Source organism: Arvicola amphibius, chromosome 4 (assembly GCF_903992535.2).
Source record: "Arvicola amphibius chromosome 4, mArvAmp1.2, whole genome shotgun sequence".
Taxonomy (NCBI): domain Eukaryota; kingdom Metazoa; phylum Chordata; class Mammalia; order Rodentia; family Cricetidae; genus Arvicola; species Arvicola amphibius.
The window spans coordinates 5,425,438-5,438,365 of record NC_052050.1 but is presented as its reverse complement, the minus strand read 5'-3'; the positions used below and the strand labels follow the sequence as shown (position 1 = coordinate 5,438,365).

The following is a 12,928-nucleotide window of genomic DNA, read 5'->3' as shown; positions in this document are numbered from 1 at the left end:
TGCCTACTCCCTTTGATGTCCCAGACTCACGCCCAGACCCACAGTGGTCTCTGTCTCTGGCCCACTTGCTCAGCAGTTGCTCCCCTGTACCTGCTTTTGTGGAGTTTGCTGTCTCAGGTCTGCTCTGGCCCAGGTGGCTGGCTCAGTCCTGCCTCCACAAAATGTCCCTGGTCTGGATCCGCTCCTGCCCTGTGGAGCTGTCTCAGGCCCACTCCAACCCAAGTAGCTGGCTCAGTCCTGCTCTTTTGAGGTTCACTGCTTCAGACCTGCTCTGGCCTAGGTTGCTGGCACAGTCTTTGCTACATAAATCTTAAAATATCTTTTTTTTTTAACCAGGGAAAAATGAAAATAATAGCTGGAAATATAAATGTAATTTTAGAATTGAAAAGGACTTTAGTTTTCAACTCTACTTTTGCATGTGTGGATCAGAGGTCAGCCAATCCTGTGTGCTCCACAAGAGCTATCCACCTTGCTTTTTAAGACTGGGTGTCAGAGTTGGAGAGATGGCTCTTCCAGAGATCCGGAGTTCAATTCCCAGCAACCACATGGTGGCTACAACCATTGGTATTAGGATCTGATACTCTCTTCTGGCCAGCAGGTGTACGTGCAGAGTACATAAAAACCATATAAATAAAATTTAAAAAAATAGAATTAAAAAAAAAAAGGACTGGGTGTCATGACACCTCCAGCAAGTCAGCAAGCTTGTCTGTCTCTGCCTTCCCCCAGTGCTTTGAATTACAAGTGAATGCTACCGTGTCTGGTCTTCTGTGTAGGTGCCAGTGATGGAACTCAGGTCTCCTCATGCTTGTGAGGCAAGGGCTTTACTGCGTTAACTCCCTAGCTCAAAACTACAGACCTAGCTAGTTATCTATCTTGACTAGTCAAGAACAAGCCTCATGGCATGTGCCTTTAATCCTAGCACTTGGGAGGCAGAAGCAGGTGAATCTCCAAGTTCAAGGCCAGTCTGGTCTACAGATTGACTTCCAGGATGGCCAGGGCTACATAGTGAAACCCTATCTCAAAAAACAAAACAAATAGCCCAATGATGATGTGAGATGTCTATATGCTATGAATGTTTTATTACCATTGGTTAATAAAGAAGCTGATTTGGCCAATAGCCAGGTGGGAAATCCAGAGATACAGGGAGAAAAAAGGTGGAGCCAGGGAGCAGCCTCCAGAGGAATAAGAACATTACCAGTTAGCCACAGGACATGTGGCAATACACAGACTAGATATGGGTTGGTTTATATGTAGAGCTAGCCAGTAAGAAGCCTGAGCCATCAGCCAAACAATTATAATTAAATCTCCAAAAGCTTATTTTATAAGCAGCTGCAGGGACTGGCAGGTGGGAGAGAAACTGATGGGACCAGGTAGAACCCAGAAAACTTTCAGATACACCATGAAGCTGGGGAAAAGGCTCAGAGGGTAAAAGCATTTACGACTGAACCTTGAGAACACGAGTCTAAATCCTCAAAACCCACACAGAAAGGCAAGTGTAGCTGGAACGCTAGCACCAGGAGCTCACAGGCCAGTCAGCCACTTAGACCAAGGGAAGCATCTGGTTCCTGTCTTAGAGCACCCCACCACACACACAGTTCTTCCTCTACCACCAAGCTAATTATCTTAATGGCTGAGTTCTTTGCTCAATTTTCCGTATGTGGATCATTAACAGAAGGTAACTTGTGTGCTTGAAAAGACCACTGTGCACCAAGTCCTAACTGTGGGATGGAAACCCTCCTCCTCATTAAGGGATAAGAGGAGAGGAAACTTCCCTGTAGTGAGATACAATTGTACAAATAAGACTCCTTCCTGTCTGGCAAAGCCCATAAGCCAGCCCACTTCCTTTCCCGAGAATGCCTCATCTCTATGATGCCTGGCCTGACTTGGAGTTGCTTAGACAGAAAGCTCTGCTGTCTGCAGGCCTCCTGACTGTGTGGACTGGAACCGTGATGCTAAGTGTAATCTCTTAAGCAAGGCAACCAACATTGCTCACTCCACCTCTCTAGACAGGGCAGTGACGGAACACTTCCCTAGCATGGGGGAGGCCTGCGGCACTCTCTCTAGAACAGACACACATGCAGATTTGCCCTCAGTGCCTAGGAAGGGGATGGAGCCTATGGGAGACTATCTGTGGTCCATTCCACCGTGGACCCTGCCCACCCTGTTTTGTACCCACTGTTTCCTGCATAAAACAGACAGGGTTTGTCACAATCTAGGGGGAGCAGGGAGCCCAAAGTAGACAAGACACTAGAGAGACAAGAAACCTTTATTTGCAACTTCTGAGCAACACGGTTGCTGGGGACAGGGTCCTCTCTAACCTGACTAGCTCAGTGAGGGCAGACACAGATGCTTCTCTGTTTAATGGCAGCCAGCACAGGGGTTTCTGAAGGAGAAGTGATTCTCTGTAAGATATGTTGGACCCGGGTCCAGGGTGAGGACACTTGGCTCCTCGGCCAAATTCAGTACCCCACTTGCCTTCCCTAGAGCAGACACTACTGAACAGAAGGAGCAGGGAGCCTCCGCCTTTGGCTTCTCTTCCACCTCAGTAGGGCTTTCAGTGTCTGCTCAGGGTTAGGGAACAGGACTGATGATGGCCGACAGAGGTTATGTTATTTATTCATTAGTCCTGTCTTCTTTCCTATCTTAGAGTCTCCTCCTCACCAGCCCTGTAGAGACTTTTTCTACTGCAGCCACTTCCAGGCCGACACATGGCTGTGCAGGCTCAGGGTCACGGCCACTCAAGTCAGTCGTCCACCGTGATGTTCCGGAAGAGGTAAGCCATGGACTCGCCATTGTGAATCCTCCGAATCGCCTCACAGAGAATCAAGCTGATGTCCACAGTCTTTATCTTGGGACACTGCAGTTTCTGGAGCTCGTGAGGGACAGTGTTTGTCACCACCACCTGGATGCGAAGCAATGGAGAGCACACAGTTACATGTCTGTCAGGAGTGGCTATAAAGAAAAGCAAACCTAACATTTAGAGCCCTTAGCTCCAGCTCCAAACAAAGCGTTTCTTTAGTGGTATGGGGGCTGAACCCTTCATACACGCCACTGTGTTCCGCTGAGCTACAGCCCAACCTTGGTTCTGACTTTCAAGAGGGTCTTGATATGTGACCTAGATTAAAGTTCAACTATAATTCATCTCTCAAGTGCTGGGACTATAAGCATAAAACCCCATCTGGCCAATGTACAGACTTTACAAACTGGGCATCTAGAAGCTCAGAACTTAGGCCCTAAGAATGTCCAGCCCCATTCAAAACTTAACCATCACCAGGTATCAAATGTGACTCTACTGTCAATATGAGTTTTTAAATGTATACCTGCCTGAACGTGGCTGCTACAAAAAGTACTGTTGACAGGTTGGCAGCCTAGCTAGGGGCATGGCAACTTAACAGAGTCAACTTTATTATTCCCAGAAACTGCACTGGCAGCCTGGACTCACGCTGAAGGTCCTAAGCCCTTTAAAGCAGACAAACCTCATCAATAGAGGACTCCTCAATCAGACGGGGGGCTTCAGCAGACAGGATACCGTGTGTGGCCATGACGTAGATCTTGTAAGCTCCCCTCTCTTTCAGGATCTCTGCAGCAGCCACAAAACTCTCCACGTCATCAATGATGTCATCCTGCAAGGAGAGGCGGTTTCACCCACTCTACCCCAACAGAGAAAGACACCCACCTGGTGTGGGAGGTCCTTCTGTATGTACTGCTTTTATTGGTTAATGAATAAAGAAGCTGCTTTTGCCTGTGATAGGGCAGAATAGAGCTGGGCAGGAAAACTAAACTGATTGATGGGAAAAAGAAGGTGGAGTCAGTGAGACCAGAGGGACAGATGCCTGGTGGGCCACGACCTCGTGGTGATACACAGATTAATAGAAACGAGTTAATTTAAGATGTAAGAGCTAGCTAGCAATATGCTTAAGTGATTTAATTAATACAGTTTGAGTGATTATTTAGGGTCTGGGCAGCCAGGAGATAAATAGCCAGCAGCTTCCAACTACAGATGGCACACCAATGTGTGCCAGCTGAATCCACATAAAACCTGGGAGAGCTTGGAAAGGAATCCTAGATACACACGCAAAAAGTTTAGCCTTATTTTTCCCCCCAGATGGGCTGTTTGCTGGCAGCTCCTTTAAGAGAGGTCTTCCTGGCTCAGTATTAGCAGCAAAAAAACCTTGCAGTTTTGAGGCTGAGCACTTAAATGGGGTCTGTGAGCAGTGTGTTACAAATTGCTAAATGGTGATATAGATCTGCTGCGACCCTCAAGCCTGAACAGTGTGCATGGCTCTCAGAGGCGGTGAACATGCCTCTGCCATGTTGGATTAGGCAGAACCAACAGGCAAAGCTCAGAGTTGGTCCCAGCCATGCCTGGTCAGCATTAAAAAAAAAAAAAAAAACTCCACACCCCTAGTCAGAAAATAATTACAGATATGCACACAATAAAGACAAATTCAGATGGAAAAGACCTCGAAATGGGTCACAGCATTGGATAAATGTACATAGGCGAGCGAGCGAGCGAGCGAGCGAGAGAGAGAGAGAGACAGACTGAATTGGTAGGGGCCGGATTATACAGGCCCATATTTCTACATTTTATGGCGGCCAAAATTCTGAGTGACCTTTCAAGGCACAATTTGCACCTGCCACACAGAAGGCAGTCACCTAGCCTTTTGGGACATTGTGATGCCACCCTAAGCAAAGGGCCAGGATATGCTAATGTCGCTTTGCTCCTTCTATTGTAATTTAAGAGGTCACCTGGGAAAGAGGTGTAAATTCAGTCAACATGACAGAGCAGCCATAGTTGCAGAAGTGACCTAAGTCATTCTCCCCACTACCTAGGAAGCAGAATGCTAATGGATTTCCCCTCAGTTCACATTTTGGTATAAAAGCTGTTTGGAGAATAAACGCGGGTGATTTTCAGGATGTGAATTCAGGATTTCATGAGGGATTCCTATAAACTCCCTCCTGATAAAGCCATGTGAGTTGTTTATTTCCACACCTCCACTCTGGTATGAAAAATGGTTTATGTCTGGGCTGGACCCTGACAAAGAATATAGACTGTTAAATGGTTTCAAAAATTAAAACAAAGTTTTTAAATAAAGAGGCAGTTCAGATAATCACAGTTCAAAAGAGTAAAGATGGAAAATACACAGAGTCTGGATTATGTATATTAATGTGTTTTCTCTGAATTTTCTGACTGTGAATGAGTACACAGAAACATTTCATTGTACAGGCTGCTAAACTAAACCAACATATATCCTTTAAAGGCATCTTGATTTCAAAATTTGGGTCTAAGGATTTGTTGCTTTGGAAAAGAGGTTCTGCTTTTGTTTCCACAGAGGATGAGAACCTGTGGATTCTTTCCAGACTAATGTGGTTTGATAGAACAAGACCCTCTGAAAGGTCTCCGCAAACCCCAAAATTACTTCGCCCAAAAAAAGCAGGAAGCAGTTTGTATAGAACTACACCCAAATTCCCAAATATTGTTTATAAATGTTTGTTTACATTTAAAGGGGGATATGCTATAGAGATACTTTGTATTGGTATGGATCTTGACTTATTGATACAAATTTAAGGTCAATTTTGTTATGTATATTTCTGCTCTTGATTAAGGTGTTGTGTTTGTGCAATTCATTTAAAAATGTAATGTAAAATTAAGAAATACAGGTTAATAGATAGTCATCTATAATAGTAATGTTAATTAGGTTTTCTAGATGTACAGAGATGTATTTCAGATAGATAGGTATTCTTCAAACCTTTCAAAGACTACAGAATATGGCATTTAAAATGTTTTAAGAACTTAGGACTTTACAGGACAGTGAGACACATTTGTTCCTGACAACACCAAGCTACTTCAAGAGGAAGATGGGCATTGAAGAGATTCCTCATGGAGTTTGTTAGTCATTTGGGCATAAAACTGCTCTTGCCTAGACTGCTTGATGTTATGCTGTATGAACAGGCATGCAGGACCCACAGAAATATGACCACTGAACTGGCCTAAAGGTGAGATGGTCCTTCAGGGTTCCTGCTTCATGAAAGAATCTGCCAGACATTCTGCAGGACACAGAAGAAAGCAACAAATTGCCAATATAGGTGGAACTGTCTTTGAAATTTTCTGCTTCATGAAAAAGTCTGCCAGATACTATGTGTCTGTAGGCTGAAGATGGATGCCCCAATGGCACAGAACTTTAGGTGACTGTCCAGTCAGCGAGATGTCTGTCAATTTTGGAGTTTTGGAAGCTGCTTACAATGCACTGTAACTTAGGTAATGTTATCCTTTCTGGAGTCTTTGATGAAGTTGACAAATAGTTATAGTTTTCCTTAGTTATAATAAAATAAAGATATAAAACTTTTTTTTTTTTTTTTTGTTTCTCGAGACAGGGTTTCTCTGCGGCTTTGGAGCCTGTCCTGGAACTAGCTCTTGTAGACCAGGCTGGTCTCGAACTCACAGAGATCCGCCTGCCTCTGCCTCCCGAGTGCTGGGATTAAAGGTGTGTGCCACCACCGCCCGGCTAAAGCATAGTTTTCTAATTTTTTTTTTCGAGACAGGGTTTCCCTGTAGTTTCTAGAGCCTGTCCTGGATCTATCCCTTGTAGACCAGGCTGGCCTCGAACTCAGAGATCCGCCTGCCTCTGCCTCCCGAGTGCTGGGATTAAAGGCGTGCGCCACCACCGCCCGGCTAAGATATAAAACTTTATAGACTCACAAAAATAAGATAGATGATAAGAGTATTTTCATTAATTTGCCAGATGTAAATGGACTAAATATTGTAACTATAATTCTTGGTTGATAACTGTTTTGTTGTATGTAATCTTGCTATGTTAAAGTTAAAACCTTTTCTATTTAGACAGAAAAGGGGAGATGACATGGGAGGTCCTTCTGTATATGTGTTGCTTTTATTGGTTAATGAATAAAGAAGCTGCTTTGGCCTGTGATAGGGCAGAATAGAGCTAGGCAGGAAAACTAAACTGAATGCTGGGAGAAAATAAGCAGAGTCAGAGATGCCATGCAGCCGCCAGGAGACAGACGCCGGAACTTTGCCTGGTAAGCCATGATCTCGTGGCGATACACAAATTAATAGAAACGGGTTAATTTAAGATATAAGAGCTAGCTGGCAATATGCTTAAGTGATTGGCCAAGCAGTGATTTAATTAGTATCGTTCCTGAGTGATTATTTCAGGTCTGGGAGGCCAGGAAATGAACAAGCAGCCTCTGCCTACACCATCTCTCTGCTATACATGGTTTCAGTAACATTAGAACACATGCCTGGGCCAAGAGCTGAGCACCTATGCAGGGTAAGTGACAGCAGAAAGAGCGGGGCCCCAGTCCTAGGGATGTGTGACATGGCAGCTGAAGCTGTCATGACGACTGTCAGGTTAGCTTCCCTCCTTCAGACTCCTGCCTCACTCCACTGAGCCAGCAGGCTGCTTACTTTGTCCCAAGAGAGGGTGACACAGAAAGAAGAGATAAATAAAGGAGCTGCTGATGATGTGACTTGACTTTTTCATGTGTGAGAGCAGATGGCACGCCAATGCAAAGCTGGGCTGCACTGGGACATTTGCTCCCACTGGTGACAATTGGAAAAGCCCCATCTTCAGCTTATCCTATGGCCCCAAAATGTGAGGATGATCGCATGAGCTGGTCTGAGGGGACCCGGGACCCCTAGATGAAGGACATGGTGTACTGAATTTCCCCATGGGAAGCACTAGGCTTTTGTCAGCTACCCATTAATTTCCATTCATTTCTGTAAAAATTCTATTATTTTCTTAAAGGAGACTGAACAAGGAAGGGCAGATGGGTGCAGAGGAACCCGCCGTCATGCTGAGACCCACACTGACTAAATCACGTGTCACCTCTGAGTACGAAAGATGATGATGAATTCCATACCACTATGATCGCAATGCGTCCCCCGACGTCCCCGACCACCGTTATTGGGGGCTTCTCTTTGGCCATCATCACTAGGAAACAAATCACAAGACCCAGTTAGTCAAGTACCTGGGAAAATGTAATAATGAATGACCTGGTGGCAAGCCACGGCCGACTACACAACCTGACACACATGCCCTCCTTGACTGACTCAATCAAGAGAAAGAGCTGGAGCAACACTGTTCACAGAAACAGGACGCAAGACGGAAAAGTGACCTTAAATTTTCTAGTGGCCACAGTAAGTAAACATAAAAGGTAGGAACTAGAGGAAGAGGGGGCGCTCTGGTGGAATACCCCACCATGGGTTACAACCACCCAGTCTCGGGAGGCCTACACCTTCTTTTGACCTCTGTGAGCATCAGGCTGCATGCATGGCACACACACAGACAAAACACTCATGCACATAAAATTAAAAAATTAAGTAAGACAAAACAGAAAGGTAAATTTGAGATTTTATTTTACAGAACATACTCTATACTCAGCATTAAAATGCCCTGATAAGGTATTTTATGTCTTATGGTAGCCACCACCATGCGGCGTCATTTTGAACATCCACATTTGAAGAGCTCAGCAATCACTTGTGCCAAGAGCCACCACAGTGCACAGCACAAGAGGGAAGATGGAGGAGCAGGAGGAGCCATGACCAGAGATGCACGTCTGTGAGTGTGTCCTGGCCAGGCCAGGCTGACAAAACCCAATACGGTGGGATGACTAGTCTGCATTCCAAGAGCTTGACCTGGACAACACTGCAGCCTTAGCTGTCCGCTCCCCACATTTCCCTGGCAAGTAGGAACTTAAAGATGTAATACCAAGGTGAGTAGTGGTGGCGCACATCTTTAATCCCTGCACTCAGGGGGCAGAGGTAGGAGGATCTCTGTGAATTCCAGGACAGGCTCCAAAGCTACAGAGAAATCCTGTCTCAAAAAGATGAGATGATTTTCTCATTTACTCTGAAGCAGAGGCTCCTCGGTTGACTATAAAAGCTGCCTCTGTAAGACACACCAAGTAGAACCGGCCCTCAATGCAGCTGGGAGAACTCAGCGACAGACATTTCCCAGCACACCACAAGTACAACACACTAACTGTAATGTCACTGTACTGGTAAACTGTCACTAGACTCTAGCTTTGGAAACATGGTGTTCCCACCCAATGCCATTCCAGATCCAGGAATGTTTGTGTGCACACGCTCCCCAAGGTCTGGGGAAGAGCAGCACCCCATACACTGTGTGATGGGCGGGAGAACAGAAAACAGTTCCAGAGTAAGAACACTCCCCGAGAACAGGCAGGTTGTGAACCATCTGCAGGTCACGACTGTTTACCCCATGGCAGGAAAGCCCCTGCAGTGGGAAAGAGAAGCAGGAAGCCAGGAACGGAGAGAAAGCTCAGCTGAACTCAAGTTGATGCCTCAACGTTCCTGGTTGTGCCAAACAGAGTGAGCATCCACTCTGACAGTGCTCTCTGTCGCTCTATTGTTCTTTCTTTTCCTTGATGTAGCACGGGAGGACTCTGCTCTCTCCAGGCTCTCCATGGGGAACCAGCTGGCTGCCTTAATGGGGCTTCCCGTTTTGATTACCTACCTACCATTTATCATCTAGCTAGCTATCACTTATCTATTTATCTACCATCTGTCTACCCAGCCATATTCTTTTACTTTGGTTTGTATTTACTAAAACGAAAATATGGCTAACAGAGATCATTCTCAGACAACAGAGCAGTCATGGCTGGTGATATAGTTCAGCTGGTAGAATGTTTACCTACCATGTTCAAGACCCTTGGTTTGATTCCCCACACCACGTAAACTGGGCATGGCAGCACAAATACCATCCTAATTCTAGTACTGGGGAAGATGAGGCAGGAGGATCAGAAATTCAAAGTCATCTTCAAATATATAGCCAGTTTGAGGCCAGCCTGTGCTACATAAGACCCTGTCTCAAAACAACAGAACCCCAGAAAAACATGCTAAGCATCTTCCTCTTCCTGCAGCCTTTACTGCTGGCAGGCATTTCCTCTTCCTGCAGCCTTTACTGCTGGCAGGCATTTCTTAAAGAGGAGTAGTAGGAGGAAGGAAGCAGCCCAACACTAGGTAATTTACAGCTCAGCAACAGTTCAGCTGACCCCACCTCCAGGTTCTGGTGTCCACTCTAAGAGTGAGCCAGCTAAGCAGAAGTCCTGAACCATTTTCTGGTCCAATTTTAACAGGGTCCTTCTTCATTTCCCACAGTACCAAGATGCCCCAGTCACAAGTGTTCTGCACACAGCTGGTTAGCAGTCTGACACGGTGACAGATAATCCCAGAGGTGGAGGCAGGAAGATTGAGAATTTCAGGCCACACACACCAAGACCCTGTTCTCAGCAGAATTCAGCTCTACTTGGTCATGTTTAGTGGGGCTACATGGGAGGCTAAAACAAGTGTAACATTCAACTCCAAAGTTTGCGACCAGGTGGGCAACACGTTAAGACAGCATCTTAAAAAGGGAGTGGGGAAGGGGGTGGCTAGAGAGATGGCTCAGTGGCTAAATATGCCTGCTGTTCAATCATGAGGACCAGAGTTTGGATTCCAGCGTCCACATTAGATGGCTCACAAATGCCTCTAACTTCAGCTTCAGGGAAACTCTCTCTTGGCCTCTGCAAGCACCTCACACGAGTACACACACATACACTCTCTCTGGGGAAAAGGTGCCAGGCAGGCATGGTGGCGCATGCTAGTTATCCTAGCACTTTGGGGGGGGGGGGGTGCTGAAGGAGCTCAAGCCCAGGCTCCAAAGCCAAGACTGTCTCAAAACTGGCAACAGCAGAAGACACCACTTGTCAATAGCCACAACTCAATAACCGAGTCAGGAGAGCTGTCAACAGACACGAATGATGAGAAGGGGGTGTTCACAGTTGCTACCGACGAGGAAAAGGTAACTTTCCTAGTGGGAAGCTTGCCAGGCGCCAACTGAACCAAGATGCCAAAATCAGCCTCTCCAGCAAGGGGACACCACGTGTTTCCTGTGGCATTCCTGCCAAATACCCAGATTTGAATCTCAGCATGAGGACATAAGCAAGTCCCAATTAAGGGATAGTCTACAAAATAACCGCTGTGTTACTCTACAGGATCAAGGTCATCAGCGACAAAGAAGGGAGGAGCCATTCTGGATTAAATGAGGCCACAGAAATGCCAACTGGGTGTGTGCAGCCATGGATCAGGCCCCGGGCAACCCCCCAAAACAAACAAACAAACAAACAAACAAACAAACAAACAAACAAAGATTTTCCTCTCCTTCCACAGCACACAGCGAAGAGCTAAAGCTGTTCTGAGTGAGAACCAGAGTCTCATCTGGACACTCAAGTACTCCGGATCAGACAGCATCAGAACCACAGCTCAGGCTCACGGCACCCAAACTACAACAGTGTGAGCCGGAAAGTCTGGAGGAAGGGACAGAGCCAAATTCTTTTTACAGCCAGCACCAAAAAAAATAAATAAAATTATGAAACCCTCAAAAAGCAAAAAAAAAAAAAAAAAAAAAAAAAACCACAAAATCCCAAAAACACCCAAGTAAAATTAAAAGCACATTACAAACTCCTTATATATATAAAACATCTACAAAACTAGAAATGAAAGTGAAGCAACAGCCGATCAGTGGTGGTGCACTTGGGAGGCAAAGGCAGGGGGATCTCTGAGTTCAAGGCCAGCCTGGTCTACACAGAGAAACCCTGTCTTGAAAAACCAAAAAAGCAACAGAGAGTTAAAGGGATGGGATGGAGAGTGTACGCGCGCGCGCGCGCACACACACACACACACACACTTTTTTTGAGCTGGGTCCCAAAACCAACTCTGATCCCCCCATTACCTTTTGTTTCTGAGCTATAGCAAAGATAATTTAAAAAAAAAAAAAAAAAGAAACTTTTTTCCTTTAAACATCTTAAGCCTTGCTGCAGCACACACTTGTCAGTCTGTGGGAGTGACTGCTTGCACATTTGGAGTAAGAGGAGCAAGTCAAGTCAGGTATCTGGTCAAAGAGCTTCCCCACTAAACCAAACTAAAGGTGTCTGATGCCAAAGCCTATGTCACTTGCCAAAGTAAACCGGAAGGCTTTGGACTCCACACCATCACATACAGTTGTTTACTGCATCTAGATGTTGGTTAACACAAGCCCTGTCCTAGCCATCCTGCTGGAACACCTAGCTCTCCTTTTACGGAAGGGGTCGTGAAGGCAACAGCTGAACAGCCCAAAGAGCCTACAGCTGATTCTTAGCCATTCGCACTATTCAGAATTTTCTTCTGTTTATAAGTGAAGATGTGGGGCTGGAGAGGTGATTCAGTGGTTAAGAGCACTGCCTGCTCTTCCAGAGGTCCTGAGTTCAATTCCCAGCACCGACATGGTGGCTCACAACCATCTATAATGAGATCTGGTGCCCTCTTCTGGCCTGCAGGCATACATGCAGACAAAATACTGAGGATACTGTACACATAATAAATAAATCGAAAAAAAAAAAAAAAAAAAAAAAAAAAAAAAAAAGAAAGCAAGGACACAGAGCGAATCTTACAGGGAAGCTCCAGGCCCGGGTGCACAGTAGCATTCTTGACCATGGGGGGCGAGTGTCGACCGTCATCCATGTCCAGCTCCGTGCACTGAGCTTCTCCGTGGATCACAGCCAGCCCCAGGCGCAGTCTCTCCGCATAGGACTGAGCCCTGAGAGGAAGACAACGGTGGCAGTGGTGACACTGGTGGGAACACACAGCCCGCGGTGCCACTGCAGCAATCCCAGGACAAAGCACAATAGCACCAGGCTTACTGCTGGGTTCTGGATAATTTGGGTTCCTTCTCCCCAATATTCTATGAAGTCGTTTCTAGAACTTTGTTCAAACAATGTTTCCAAATCAATGCCAGGCTGGGGTCGTGGCTAAGTTGGCAGAATCCTCATTTAGCATGACTGAGGTTCTGGGTCTGACTCCCTGCACTACGTAAGCCAAGCACTGACACTCGTGAGGCAGAGGCAAAAGGATCAGAATTTCAAGGTCACC

General features: G+C 45.9%; 1 protein-coding gene across 2 annotated transcripts in view; it reads right to left on the bottom strand.

Moving 5' to 3' along the window:
- Positions 1 to 2,248: 2,248 nt before the first annotated feature.
- Positions 2,249 to 12,928, bottom strand: part of Prpsap1 (phosphoribosyl pyrophosphate synthetase associated protein 1) — a 28,578-nt gene continuing 17,898 nt past the window's right edge. For both annotated transcript variants that reach the window (XM_038328521.1, XM_038328522.2), the window contains 4 exons: positions 12,451 to 12,596; positions 7,882 to 7,952; positions 3,477 to 3,623; positions 2,249 to 2,902 (listed from right to left, as the gene is read on the bottom strand). In XM_038328521.1, the coding sequence (XP_038184449.1) occupies positions 2,744 to 2,902; positions 3,477 to 3,623; positions 7,882 to 7,952; positions 12,451 to 12,596 (523 nt within the window). In that variant the 3' untranslated portion in view covers positions 2,249 to 2,743. The remainder of the gene's footprint in view (positions 2,903 to 3,476; positions 3,624 to 7,881; positions 7,953 to 12,450; positions 12,597 to 12,928) is intronic.